Source organism: Camelina sativa, chromosome 8 (genome assembly GCF_030686135.1).
Source record: "Camelina sativa cultivar CO46 ecotype springtype chromosome 8, ASM3068613v1".
Classification (NCBI taxonomy): domain Eukaryota; kingdom Viridiplantae; phylum Streptophyta; class Magnoliopsida; order Brassicales; family Brassicaceae; genus Camelina; species Camelina sativa.
In genome coordinates, this window is record NC_141887.1 from 19608752 (window position 1) to 19622654 (window position 13903).

At 29.6% G+C, this 13903-nt stretch overlaps 2 protein-coding genes across 2 annotated transcripts; both read right to left on the minus strand.

Moving 5' to 3' along the window:
• Positions 1-1695: 1695 nt before the first annotated feature.
• On the minus strand, positions 1696-2371 carry LOC147940195 (S-protein homolog 9-like). Its single transcript, XM_087460479.1, has 2 exons — positions 2112-2371; positions 1696-1978 (listed from the first exon to the last, which is right to left on the minus strand). The coding sequence occupies exons 1-2, from the start codon at positions 2358-2360 to the stop codon at positions 1796-1798; spliced, it is 432 nt and encodes a 143-aa protein (XP_087316605.1). The 5' UTR covers positions 2361-2371; the 3' UTR covers positions 1696-1795.
• A 4974-nt stretch (positions 2372-7345) lies between these two features.
• LOC147940196 (S-protein homolog 9-like) lies at positions 7346-7936 on the minus strand. The gene is made up of 2 exons (XM_087460477.1): positions 7682-7936; positions 7346-7548 (listed from the first exon to the last, which is right to left on the minus strand). The coding sequence occupies exons 1-2, from the start codon at positions 7928-7930 to the stop codon at positions 7366-7368; spliced, it is 432 nt and encodes a 143-aa protein (XP_087316603.1). The 5' UTR covers positions 7931-7936; the 3' UTR covers positions 7346-7365.
• Positions 7937-13903: the final 5967 nt, after the last annotated feature.

The following is a 13903-nucleotide window of genomic DNA, read 5'->3' on the forward strand; positions in this document are numbered from 1 at the left end:
AAATAATGAGTGAATAATAAATATAAAAAGAATAACATAAGTTATGTTAAAAGAATTCTTTTTTTTAAAAACATAATAGGACAGCTAATTAAGAAAATAACATTATATCTACATAAAATTGCATGTTTATATCGAAAGTTTTGATCTTTGATTTTTTTTTTCTGATAAAATTTTGTCAATCTATTGTGTGGGTCTTTGATTCGTGCGGGGTTTTCAATAGAAGCTATCAGATGCAATGAAATGAAATCGGAGTATATAATGCCAACTAATTTAATCGAGGATGGAGACACTGATGGGAGTTCTAAAAGTGATTCTACAGTTCGTAGCATTATAAGTTTGGAAGATAAGTTGGTGGTTGATGTTTCTGGTCAAAATTTAGAGTTGTCTTTTCTGAATAATATTGATGATTTCGGTACTGAAACAATAGTTGCTTGATCGAGTAATTGAGAAGCAGTTTCAAATTTGGGAAGTTAGAATGGTATACCATTTTAAAATTGGTTTCAAACCAGGTTTATGTGGTTTTTTATCGGATTAGGTTCGTAAACCGTTTAAACAAGGTATATGGAGAAATATATGGTAACTTTTTGATTCGGGTAAATAAGTTGAGAATTTATGATTCAAGATTATTTGAGACGAGGTCATAGCTTTAAGTTGTTTTGGTACAATTGGATACTTCTGAAGAGTAAATAGATCGTTGATCCTTAACGTGATTATGACATATATCATGTTTTGGATTGTATATAAAGTTTCTATTTTGTATATCTGAATTATCTAAGACTTATATATACCATCCTGATTATAATTTTCAAATTTTTATTTTTATTATATTATATTAACTTTCTTTCAATTTCTTAACTTTTATTGGGTTAGTCATAAAATCATTGTAACCGAGTAGATAATTTTCACCGGTTATTCATCCAAAATATCTTTGGAGTAAAAAAACCTTCATGGTTAAAGAAATTATGTCACAAAACAATTTTAGTAATTATAAGATCTATAATTATGCCAAAATGAAAGTCTAGCAACATAAAATTTGTTTAATTTGTTTAGAAGACATTTTATAGGTGATGATAAAGAGCATAATTTAACAATAAAATATTTTGGGTGTAAGAACATATTTTTAATGGTAAAACATAGAGTAAAATTATACGTAGTTACTTATTAGATGTTGCTTTGATGAATTTGTTGCATGTAAAATATTTTGTGAATAAGTTGTGAAATGTTTTTGAAAATTGACAATAATAATATTATTAATGATGAGTATTTGGCAAAAGTTTTAGTGGGATATAATTTAGCTTTAGATTATTGTAACAATTGTTATAATATATTAAAAATATATAAATAGAAATAAATGTATGAAGGTAAATACAAATATTCTCTAACTTAAATTATTTATATATTTACTTTAGGAAATAAATTTTTTTTACATATTTTTAAAAAATTGTTTAAGGTTTAGGATTTATTTTTTTCAACAATTTTTAAACCCGCACATCATGCGGGCCCTTATCTAGTAATAATAGAGAGTTGAGTTCTTAACCATTAAATTAATATATTATGAATATATTAGCAATTGAAAATTATGCTACACAGAAAATATGATATAATTTGTTTAAAATAATTTCTTGTATTTGTATAAATTGTTGTTTTATTATTTCAATAGACCAAAATTTGTAGCTGGTTTAGAAAATAGTCTAGTCGGGGTCAAATCCATATTATTACGTATTTTTTTTAAAAGAACAATATTTTTTTTTTTTTTAAATTTAAAAAGAAAGATAAAATGAAAGTAATATCTATGTCATACTCTATCCCATTTATACATTAACTTAAAAGTTCCAGCTGCATTATTTCTTACATATATTCCATCTTCTTGCGCTTGCCAGAAACATATGTTAGGCTTCCTACCCCCACATATATCATGTATAAAACTTTCTTTCCCAATAAACGCGTTAAACTTTGCATGTTGCACATAATCAGGTCCCTACAAATATATGATAACAAAAATGATAAGTATTTCAAATAAGTAACTTAAACATAAAACGAGAAAATATTGTAGAAACATTACACATTGGAAGATTGTGAAAGAAATAAAAGTAAACTTTGAAATTAATTACCTTCCATAAGTTGCACCATATCAAAGTTTTTGGGTAAACTGTAAATTTTAGTTTCCATTCAGTATTAGAGGGAAGAAACACAACTTTGGTCGCTTCACTTTTACCGGATCTGCAATTGATCATAAGTTTTTTATTACCTGCAAGATGATTCGAAATTTCGATATTAAATTTCCTAAATATAAGAATAGAGTCTATTTTCTGGATGGAGATGAAAATTAAGAAGAGGAGACATATTAGAATTTTCCCCATTTTTGTTATTTTATTTTATTCTCCTTACATGAATATGTGTATATATATATACATTTTTTACATACACATGTATGTACAATATAAGCATATGTAACAGCATATTTGTTAATATTTTCAGATTCCTTCATTGATTGTTTTCTTCAATACTCTTTATGTTACATATTTAATTTTAAAACATAAAATTTTCTTGTATGAATGCTGTTTTATATTTTATATATCAGTTTCTTCTCTCTACCATATTAACTATAAAAGACAGTTATAAAATGTATTAATGAGAGTAAAATTTGAATTTCAATTATTTATTTAAATATTTGTAAAAAAGTCTTAACTGACACATCAACACTATCATGAAATTAACTAAATAATATATTAAGAATATTTCTATAAAAATGATAATTTATCATGAGTTTACTTTCAAAAATTCAAAATAAATGTAACATCCATGAACCAAGAGTTTTCTTGGGGATAGGGTGTCGAACAACACCTTAGGGGAAGAATGGCTTAAAAGCCACTATCTCGCAAAAGTCGATAAAAAATGCCACCCTTCTATTTCTTATTTCATTGAACAATATTTTTCAAACGGAAAATGGGGAAAAAGTCTAAAAACCCTAAAAAACAAAATTACATACCCAACCAACCTATTTGACCCAATTCGAATATAACCTATAACCCGTCCCATCTACCCAAAATCTAAATTGAGACCCACTAAAATTACCCTAATTGTAAGAGAGAAGAGAGGAGAGGATTTCTCCATGGCCGACCCCCAACGAGGTTCCACCCCCGACCTGTGTTCCTCTGTTTTCCGTTTTCCCTTCCGATTCCGACAGAACCCCTTTTCCGAAAAGTTTTTCCTTTTTTCCGACAAGTAAACGCTTGAATCGACGAGGTCCGGCGTTAACTCTTCTCCTGGCTAGTCATCTATTCCATCGACCCTTCTCCCCAATGAGGTCCGACTGTGTTCTTCAACTTCTTTGTAAGATCTGTCGCCTACTTTCATCTTCTTTGTCGAAATTGGCATCTTAATAGTTAGTTTCTAGTTTTCTATCATATTCAGTCGTAGGTAATCATATTAGTAGTGATTTATCATGTTGTGTTTTGGTTGTTCTTTGGTATTTTTCATAATGTAATTTGTTTTGTTTTGGTTTCTTTTTGTTGTTAGCAATGGCTATTGTAAGAGATGGTGGTAGAATATATGACTCGACAGAAATAGCAGTTGAAGAAATAGGAGAAGCTCCGGACAAAACTAATCCTCTCACAGAACCATCACCTCCCACAGAACTATCACAAGAAACAGAAGAACGAGAAGCAGAAGGTGATGGGGAAGAAAAAATCTCAGATGCTCAGGTACAATAGCATGAGTACTAGTGGTTCTTTACAACTAGTAAAGAAGAAAATTTGTTGTGTTAGGATTAAGTAAGTGAATTGGTATGAATTTTCAGGATACAGATGATGATGATGAAGAGCAACCGCTGCAGCCAGAGGATATGTTCTTCTATCCACCTGAATACACCAAGAGTTGTAAATTAGGCACAAGGTATACTGTGACGCATACGGTAAATTGCATTGATCAATTTGAGCCAGAACGGAAATGGTTTAGAGAGCATTCTCAATTTAAGCACATAATCTGTAACACCTGCGAACCGAAATCCCGGTTTAGGGATTGCATCGGTCGATGCAGGGTTGAGTTTATGCGTTTTGACTTAAGTTAAACGCCACGTTTTGGGTTAGGAAAACCCTTAAACTCGAGTTTTGTCTCATTAGGCGTGTTTAGCCGCTTTTGAGAGAAACGAAAGAGAGAGAAGAGTTCTTGGTGTTCTTGAGTGTACATGGTGAGTTCTTGGATTGGAAGCTGTTCCTGTAGAGATCTGTAGCTGGGATCGTTGTAGGAGCTTCCTGGAGGTGTCTTCTTGTTGGTTTAAGGTTCAGATTCGTCTTGGCAAAGGTAAGTGCATGACCATGGCTTATCTAAGCTTATTTAAGGGGTGCTTAGTCCTTCTCCAACAAGTTTGTCGCGAACTTAAGAAATTTTGGAAGAAAAATATGATTGAACACAAAGCAATGAAGTTTAATTTAGAAACCACACTAATTTTTATTTGGACTAAATTGTCTCTAAATAAAGATTGAGTAATTTGTATACATCTTATATAGGAAGAAAATTTCATTATAATTCATTTATATAATATCTCTCGACTTTAGTAATCTTATTATATAAACCTTGGTTCTCAAAGTTAGTAACTCACCAGATCGTGACACATGTTAGTTTTAACGATTAGATATCAAAGTTAAAAATTCACCAGATCGTGACATGTGTCAATTTTAACGATTAAATATCAAAGTTAGTAACTCATCAGATCGTGATACGTGTTAGTTTTAACGATTGGAGATCAAAGTTAAACACTCACCAGATCGTGACATGTGTCAATTTTAACGATTAAATATCAAAGTTAGTAACTCATAAGATCGTGACACATGTCAATTTTAACGATCAGAAATCACAATTTTCAAACTTCGTAAAACAAAGCATAAGATAATTGTAATCTTATTATATTTTTAAAAAAAACAAGTAAGATAAATATACTAGGTGCCATCCATATCAAAGTTTCACTGTTACAAAGATTTTCAACCACTACATGGTAAAATAAATATACTATGTGTCATCCATAATTGTTCGTATAATTATACTATATAACCTAACACATTAAATTTTATGTCTTTGTTTGCACAAAAAAATAAATAAAATTTTTTTATGTCTCTATGGTTAACCAATTTCGAACACTGAGTACTGCAACAAGATTTGTGAAGGCACATGCGAAGAAAACGAAGATTATGAAGAACCGATTGGCAGTTAGGAAAAAAACTTGAATTGAAGCCTCAACTAATATTTTTATTAAATTAAATTTTTTTATTATATAAAGTTGGGTTTTCAAATTAGCCATTAACAGGATTTTGACATGTGTCAAGTACACTGATGAGATGTTGACACGTGTCAAAAAATTATTATTTTTCAAAACAGCTAATTAAGAAAATAACATTAAACCTAAATAAAATTTACATATTCATATCTAAAAAAATTTCTAAATCAAAAAGAAAAATTAAAAAAACTAATCTATTTTCCATTGTACGTTACTTATATTATACGTGTTTTCTCAATAAGATTTTGACATGTATAAACAAGAAAAATAATTCACTAAGCATGTATATTATTATTAATAAATAATGAGTGAATAATAAATATAAAAAGAATAACATAAGTTATGTTAAAAGAATTCTTTTTTTTAAAAACATAATAGGACAGCTAATTAAGAAAATAACATTATATCTACATAAAATTGCATGTTTATATCGAAAGTTTTGATCTTTGATTTTTTTTTTCTGATAAAATTTTGTCAATCTATTGTGTGGGTCTTTGATTCGTGCGGGGTTTTCAATAGAAGCTATCAGATGCAATGAAATGAAATCGGAGTATATAATGCCAACTAATTTAATCGAGGATGGAGACACTGATGGGAGTTCTAAAAGTGATTCTACAGTTCGTAGCATTATAAGTTTGGAAGATAAGTTGGTGGTTGATGTTTCTGGTCAAAATTTAGAGTTGTCTTTTCTGAATAATATTGATGATTTCGGTACTGAAACAATAGTTGCTTGATCGAGTAATTGAGAAGCAGTTTCAAATTTGGGAAGTTAGAATGGTATACCATTTTAAAATTGGTTTCAAACCAGGTTTATGTGGTTTTTTATCGGATTAGGTTCGTAAACCGTTTAAACAAGGTATATGGAGAAATATATGGTAACTTTTTGATTCGGGTAAATAAGTTGAGAATTTATGATTCAAGATTATTTGAGACGAGGTCATAGCTTTAAGTTGTTTTGGTACAATTGGATACTTCTGAAGAGTAAATAGATCGTTGATCCTTAACGTGATTATGACATATATCATGTTTTGGATTGTATATAAAGTTTCTATTTTGTATATCTGAATTATCTAAGACTTATATATACCATCCTGATTATAATTTTCAAATTTTTATTTTTATTATATTATATTAACTTTCTTTCAATTTCTTAACTTTTATTGGGTTAGTCATAAAATCATTGTAACCGAGTAGATAATTTTCACCGGTTATTCATCCAAAATATCTTTGGAGTAAAAAAACCTTCATGGTTAAAGAAATTATGTCACAAAACAATTTTAGTAATTATAAGATCTATAATTATGCCAAAATGAAAGTCTAGCAACATAAAATTTGTTTAATTTGTTTAGAAGACATTTTATAGGTGATGATAAAGAGCATAATTTAACAATAAAATATTTTGGGTGTAAGAACATATTTTTAATGGTAAAACATAGAGTAAAATTATACGTAGTTACTTATTAGATGTTGCTTTGATGAATTTGTTGCATGTAAAATATTTTGTGAATAAGTTGTGAAATGTTTTTGAAAATTGACAATAATAATATTATTAATGATGAGTATTTGGCAAAAGTTTTAGTGGGATATAATTTAGCTTTAGATTATTGTAACAATTGTTATAATATATTAAAAATATATAAATAGAAATAAATGTATGAAGGTAAATACAAATATTCTCTAACTTAAATTATTTATATATTTACTTTAGGAAATAAATTTTTTTTACATATTTTTAAAAAATTGTTTAAGGTTTAGGATTTATTTTTTTCAACAATTTTTAAACCCGCACATCATGCGGGCCCTTATCTAGTAATAATAGAGAGTTGAGTTCTTAACCATTAAATTAATATATTATGAATATATTAGCAATTGAAAATTATGCTACACAGAAAATATGATATAATTTGTTTAAAATAATTTCTTGTATTTGTATAAATTGTTGTTTTATTATTTCAATAGACCAAAATTTGTAGCTGGTTTAGAAAATAGTCTAGTCGGGGTCAAATCCATATTATTACGTATTTTTTTTAAAAGAACAATATTTTTTTTTTTTTAAATTTAAAAAGAAAGATAAAATGAAAGTAATATCTATGTCATACTCTATCCCATTTATACATTAACTTAAAAGTTCCAGCTGCATTATTTCTTACATATATTCCATCTTCTTGCGCTTGCCAGAAACATATGTTAGGCTTCCTACCCCCACATATATCATGTATAAAACTTTCTTTCCCAATAAACGCGTTAAACTTTGCATGTTGCACATAATCAGGTCCCTACAAATATATGATAACAAAAATGATAAGTATTTCAAATAAGTAACTTAAACATAAAACGAGAAAATATTGTAGAAACATTACACATTGGAAGATTGTGAAAGAAATAAAAGTAAACTTTGAAATTAATTACCTTCCATAAGTTGCACCATATCAAAGTTTTTGGGTAAACTGTAAATTTTAGTTTCCATTCAGTATTAGAGGGAAGAAACACAACTTTGGTCGCTTCACTTTTACCGGATCTGCAATTGATCATAAGTTTTTTATTACCTGCAAGATGATTCGAAATTTCGATATTAAATTTCCTAAATATAAGAATAGAGTCTATTTTCTGGATGGAGATGAAAATTAAGAAGAGGAGACATATTAGAATTTTCCCCATTTTTGTTATTTTATTTTATTCTCCTTACATGAATATGTGTATATATATATACATTTTTTACATACACATGTATGTACAATATAAGCATAAGTAACAGCATATTTGTTAATATTTTCAGATTCCTTCATTGATTGTTTTCTTCAATACTCTTTATGTTACATATTTAATTTTAAAACATAAAATTTTCTTGTATGAATGCTGTTTTATATTTTATATATCAGTTTCTTCTCTCTACCATATTAACTATAAAAGACAGTTATAAAATGTATTAATGAGAGTAAAATTTGAATTTCAATTATTTATTTAAATATTTGTAAAAAAGTCTTAACTGACACATCAACACTATCATGAAATTAACTAAATAATATATTAAGAATATTTCTATAAAAATGATAATTTATCATGAGTTTACTTTCAAAAATTCAAAATAAATGTAACATCCATGAACCAAGAGTTTTCTTGGGGATAGGGTGTCGAACAACACCTTAGGGGAAGAATGGCTTAAAAGCCACTATCTCGCAAAAGTCGATAAAAAATGCCACCCTTCTATTTCTTATTTCATTGAACAATATTTTTCAAACGGAAAATGGGGAAAAAAGTCTAAAAACCCTAAAAAACAAAATTACATACCCAACCAACCTATTTGACCCAATTCGAATATAACCTATAACCCGTCCCATCTACCCAAAATCTAAATTGAGACCCACTAAAATTACCCTAATTGTAAGAGAGAAGAGAGGAGAGGATTTCTCCATGGCCGACCCCCAACGAGGTTCCACCCCCGACCTGTGTTCCTCTGTTTTCCGTTTTCCCTTCCGATTCCGACAGAACCCCTTTTCCGAAAAGTTTTTCCTTTTTTCCGACAAGTAAACGCTTGAATCGACGAGGTCCGGCGTTAACTCTTCTCCTGGCTAGTCATCTATTCCATCGACCCTTCTCCCCAATGAGGTCCGACTGTGTTCTTCAACTTCTTTGTAAGATCTGTCGCCTACTTTCATCTTCTTTGTCGAAATTGGCATCTTAATAGTTAGTTTCTAGTTTTCTATCATATTCAGTCGTAGGTAATCATATTAGTAGTGATTTATCATGTTGTGTTTTGGTTGTTCTTTGGTATTTTTCATAATGTAATTTGTTTTGTTTTGGTTTCTTTTTGTTGTTAGCAATGGCTATTGTAAGAGATGGTGGTAGAATATATGACTCGACAGAAATAGCAGTTGAAGAAATAGGAGAAGCTCCGGACAAAACTAATCCTCTCACAGAACCATCACCTCCCACAGAACTATCACAAGAAACAGAAGAACGAGAAGCAGAAGGTGATGGGGAAGAAAAAATCTCAGATGCTCAGGTACAATAGCATGAGTACTAGTGGTTCTTTACAACTAGTAAAGAAGAAAATTTGTTGTGTTAGGATTAAGTAAGTGAATTGGTATGAATTTTCAGGATACAGATGATGATGATGAAGAGCAACCGCTGCAGCCAGAGGATATGTTCTTCTATCCACCTGAATACACCAAGAGTTGTAAATTAGGCACAAGGTATACTGTGACGCATACGGTAAATTGCATTGATCAATTTGAGCCAGAACGGAAATGGTTTAGAGAGCATTCTCAATTTAAGCACATAATCTGTAACACCTGCGAACCGAAATCCCGGTTTAGGGATTGCATCGGTCGATGCAGGGTTGAGTTTATGCGTTTTGACTTAAGTTAAACGCCACGTTTTGGGTTAGGAAAACCCTTAAACTCGAGTTTTGTCTCATTAGGCGTGTTTAGCCGCTTTTGAGAGAAACGAAAGAGAGAGAAGAGTTCTTGGTGTTCTTGAGTGTACATGGTGAGTTCTTGGATTGGAAGCTGTTCCTGTAGAGATCTGTAGCTGGGATCGTTGTAGGAGCTTCCTGGAGGTGTCTTCTTGTTGGTTTAAGGTTCAGATTCGTCTTGGCAAAGGTAAGTGCATGACCATGGCTTATCTAAGCTTATTTAAGGGGTGCTTAGTCCTTCTCCAACAAGTTTGTCGCGAACTTAAGAAATTTTGGAAGAAAAATATGATTGAACACAAAGCAATGAAGTTTAATTTAGAAACCACACTAATTTTTATTTGGACTAAATTGTCTCTAAATAAAGATTGAGTAATTTGTATACATCTTATATAGGAAGAAAATTTCATTATAATTCATTTATATAATATCTCTCGACTTTAGTAATCTTATTATATAAACCTTGGTTCTCAAAGTTAGTAACTCACCAGATCGTGACACATGTTAGTTTTAACGATTAGATATCAAAGTTAAAAATTCACCAGATCGTGACATGTGTCAATTTTAACGATTAAATTTTGCATGTTGTTAAAATTTGTTTTGACATGTTGTTTAATTTGTTTTGTTTTGGTTTCTTTTTGTTGTTAGCAATGGCTATTGTAAGAGATGGTGGTAGAATATATGACTCGACAGAAATAGCAGTTGAAGAAATAGGAGAAGCTCCGGACAAAACTAATCCTCTCACAGAACCATCACCTCCCACAGAACTATCACAAGAAACAGAAGAACGAGAAGCAGAAGGTGATGGGGAAGAAAAAATCTCAGATGCTCAGGTACAATAGCATGAGTACTAGTGGTTCTTTACAACTAGTAAAGAAGAAAATTTGTTGTGTTAGGATTAAGTAAGTGAATTGGTATGAATTTTCAGGATACAGATGATGATGATGAAGAGCAACCGCTGCAGCCAGAGGATATGTTCTTCTATCCACCTGAATACACCAAGAGTTGTAAATTAGGCACAAGGTATACTGTGACGCATACGGTAAATTGCATTGATCAATTTGAGCCAGAACGGAAATGGTTTAGAGAGCATTCTCAATTTAAGCACATAATCTGTAACACCTGCGAACCGAAATCCCGGTTTAGGGATTGCATCGGTCGATGCAGGGTTGAGTTTATGCGTTTTGACTTAAGTTAAACGCCACGTTTTGGGTTAGGAAAACCCTTAAACTCGAGTTTTGTCTCATTAGGCGTGTTTAGCCGCTTTTGAGAGAAACGAAAGAGAGAGAAGAGTTCTTGGTGTTCTTGAGTGTACATGGTGAGTTCTTGGATTGGAAGCTGTTCCTGTAGAGATCTGTAGCTGGGATCGTTGTAGGAGCTTCCTGGAGGTGTCTTCTTGTTGGTTTAAGGTTCAGATTCGTCTTGGCAAAGGTAAGTGCATGACCATGGCTTATCTAAGCTTATTTAAGGGGTGCTTAGTCCTTCTCCAACAAGTTTGTCGCGAACTTAAGAAATTTTGGAAGAAAAATATGATTGAACACAAAGCAATGAAGTTTAATTTAGAAACCACACTAATATCAAAGTTAGTAACTCATCAGATCGTGATACGTGTTAGTTTTAACGATTGGAGATCAAAGTTAAACACTCACCAGATCGTGACATGTGTCAATTTTAACGATTAAATATCAAAGTTAGTAACTCATAAGATCGTGACACATGTCAATTTTAACGATCAGAAATCACAATTTTCAAACTTCGTAAAACAAAGCATAAGATAATTGTAATCTTATTATATTTTAAAAAAAAACAAGTAAGATAAATATACTAGGTGCCATCCATATCAAAGTTTCACTGTTACAAAGATTTTCAACCACTACATGGTAAAATAAATATACTATGTGTCATCCATAATTGTTCGTATAATTATACTATATAACCTAACACATTAAATTTTATGTCTTTGTTTGCACAAAAAAATAAATAAAATTTTTTTATGTCTCTATGGTTAACCAATTTCGAACACTGAGTACTGCAACAAGATTTGTGAAGGCACATGCGAAGAAAACGAAGATTATGAAGAACCGATTGGCAGTTAGGAAAAAAACTTGAATTGAAGCCTCAACTAATATTTTTATTAAATTAAATTTTTTTATTATATAAAGTTGGGTTTTCAAATTAGCCATTAACAGGATTTTGACATGTGTCAAGTACACTGATGAGATGTTGACACGTGTCAAAAAATTATTATTTTTCAAAACAGCTAATTAAGAAAATAACATTAAACCTAAATAAAATTTACATATTCATATCTAAAAAAATTTCTAAATCAAAAAGAAAAATTAAAAAAACTAATCTATTTTCCATTGTACGTTACTTATATTATACGTGTTTTCTCAATAAGATTTTGACATGTATAAACAAGAAAAATAATTCACTAAGCATGTATATTATTATTAATAAATAATGAGTGAATAATAAATATAAAAAGAATAACATAAGTTATGTTAAAAGAATTCTTTTTTTTAAAAACATAATAGGACAGCTAATTAAGAAAATAACATTATATCTACATAAAATTGCATGTTTATATCGAAAGTTTTGATCTTTGATTTTTTTTTTCTGATAAAATTTTGTCAATCTATTGTGTGGGTCTTTGATTCGTGCGGGGTTTTCAATAGAAGCTATCAGATGCAATGAAATGAAATCGGAGTATATAATGCCAACTAATTTAATCGAGGATGGAGACACTGATGGGAGTTCTAAAAGTGATTCTACAGTTCGTAGCATTATAAGTTTGGAAGATAAGTTGGTGGTTGATGTTTCTGGTCAAAATTTAGAGTTGTCTTTTCTGAATAATATTGATGATTTCGGTACTGAAACAATAGTTGCTTGATCGAGTAATTGAGAAGCAGTTTCAAATTTGGGAAGTTAGAATGGTATACCATTTTAAAATTGGTTTCAAACCAGGTTTATGTGGTTTTTTATCGGATTAGGTTCGTAAACCGTTTAAACAAGGTATATGGAGAAATATATGGTAACTTTTTGATTCGGGTAAATAAGTTGAGAATTTATGATTCAAGATTATTTGAGACGAGGTCATAGCTTTAAGTTGTTTTGGTACAATTGGATACTTCTGAAGAGTAAATAGATCGTTGATCCTTAACGTGATTATGACATATATCATGTTTTGGATTGTATATAAAGTTTCTATTTTGTATATCTGAATTATCTAAGACTTATATATACCATCCTGATTATAATTTTCAAATTTTTATTTTTATTATATTATATTAACTTTCTTTCAATTTCTTAACTTTTATTGGGTTAGTCATAAAATCATTGTAACCGAGTAGATAATTTTCACCGGTTATTCATCCAAAATATCTTTGGAGTAAAAAAACCTTCATGGTTAAAGAAATTATGTCACAAAACAATTTTAGTAATTATAAGATCTATAATTATGCCAAAATGAAAGTCTAGCAACATAAAATTTGTTTAATTTGTTTAGAAGACATTTTATAGGTGATGATAAAGAGCATAATTTAACAATAAAATATTTTGGGTGTAAGAACATATTTTTAATGGTAAAACATAGAGTAAAATTATACGTAGTTACTTATTAGATGTTGCTTTGATGAATTTGTTGCATGTAAAATATTTTGTGAATAAGTTGTGAAATGTTTTTGAAAATTGACAATAATAATATTATTAATGATGAGTATTTGGCAAAAGTTTTAGTGGGATATAATTTAGCTTTAGATTATTGTAACAATTGTTATAATATATTAAAAATATATAAATAGAAATAAATGTATGAAGGTAAATACAAATATTCTCTAACTTAAATTATTTATATATTTACTTTAGGAAATAATTTTTTTTTACATATTTTTAAAAAATTGTTTAAGGTTTAGGATTTATTTTTTTCAACAATTTTTAAACCCGCACATCATGCGGGCCCTTATCTAGTAATAATAGAGAGTTGAGTTCTTAACCATTAAATTAATATATTATGAATATATTAGCAATTGAAAATTATGCTACACAGAAAATATGATATTATTTGTTTAAAATAATTTCTTGTATTTGTATAAATTGTTGTTTTATTATTTCAATAGACCAAAATTTGTAGCTGGTTTAGAAAATAGTCTAGTCGGGGTCAAATCCATATTATTACGTATTTTTTTTAAAAGAACAATATTTTTTTTTTTTTAAATTTA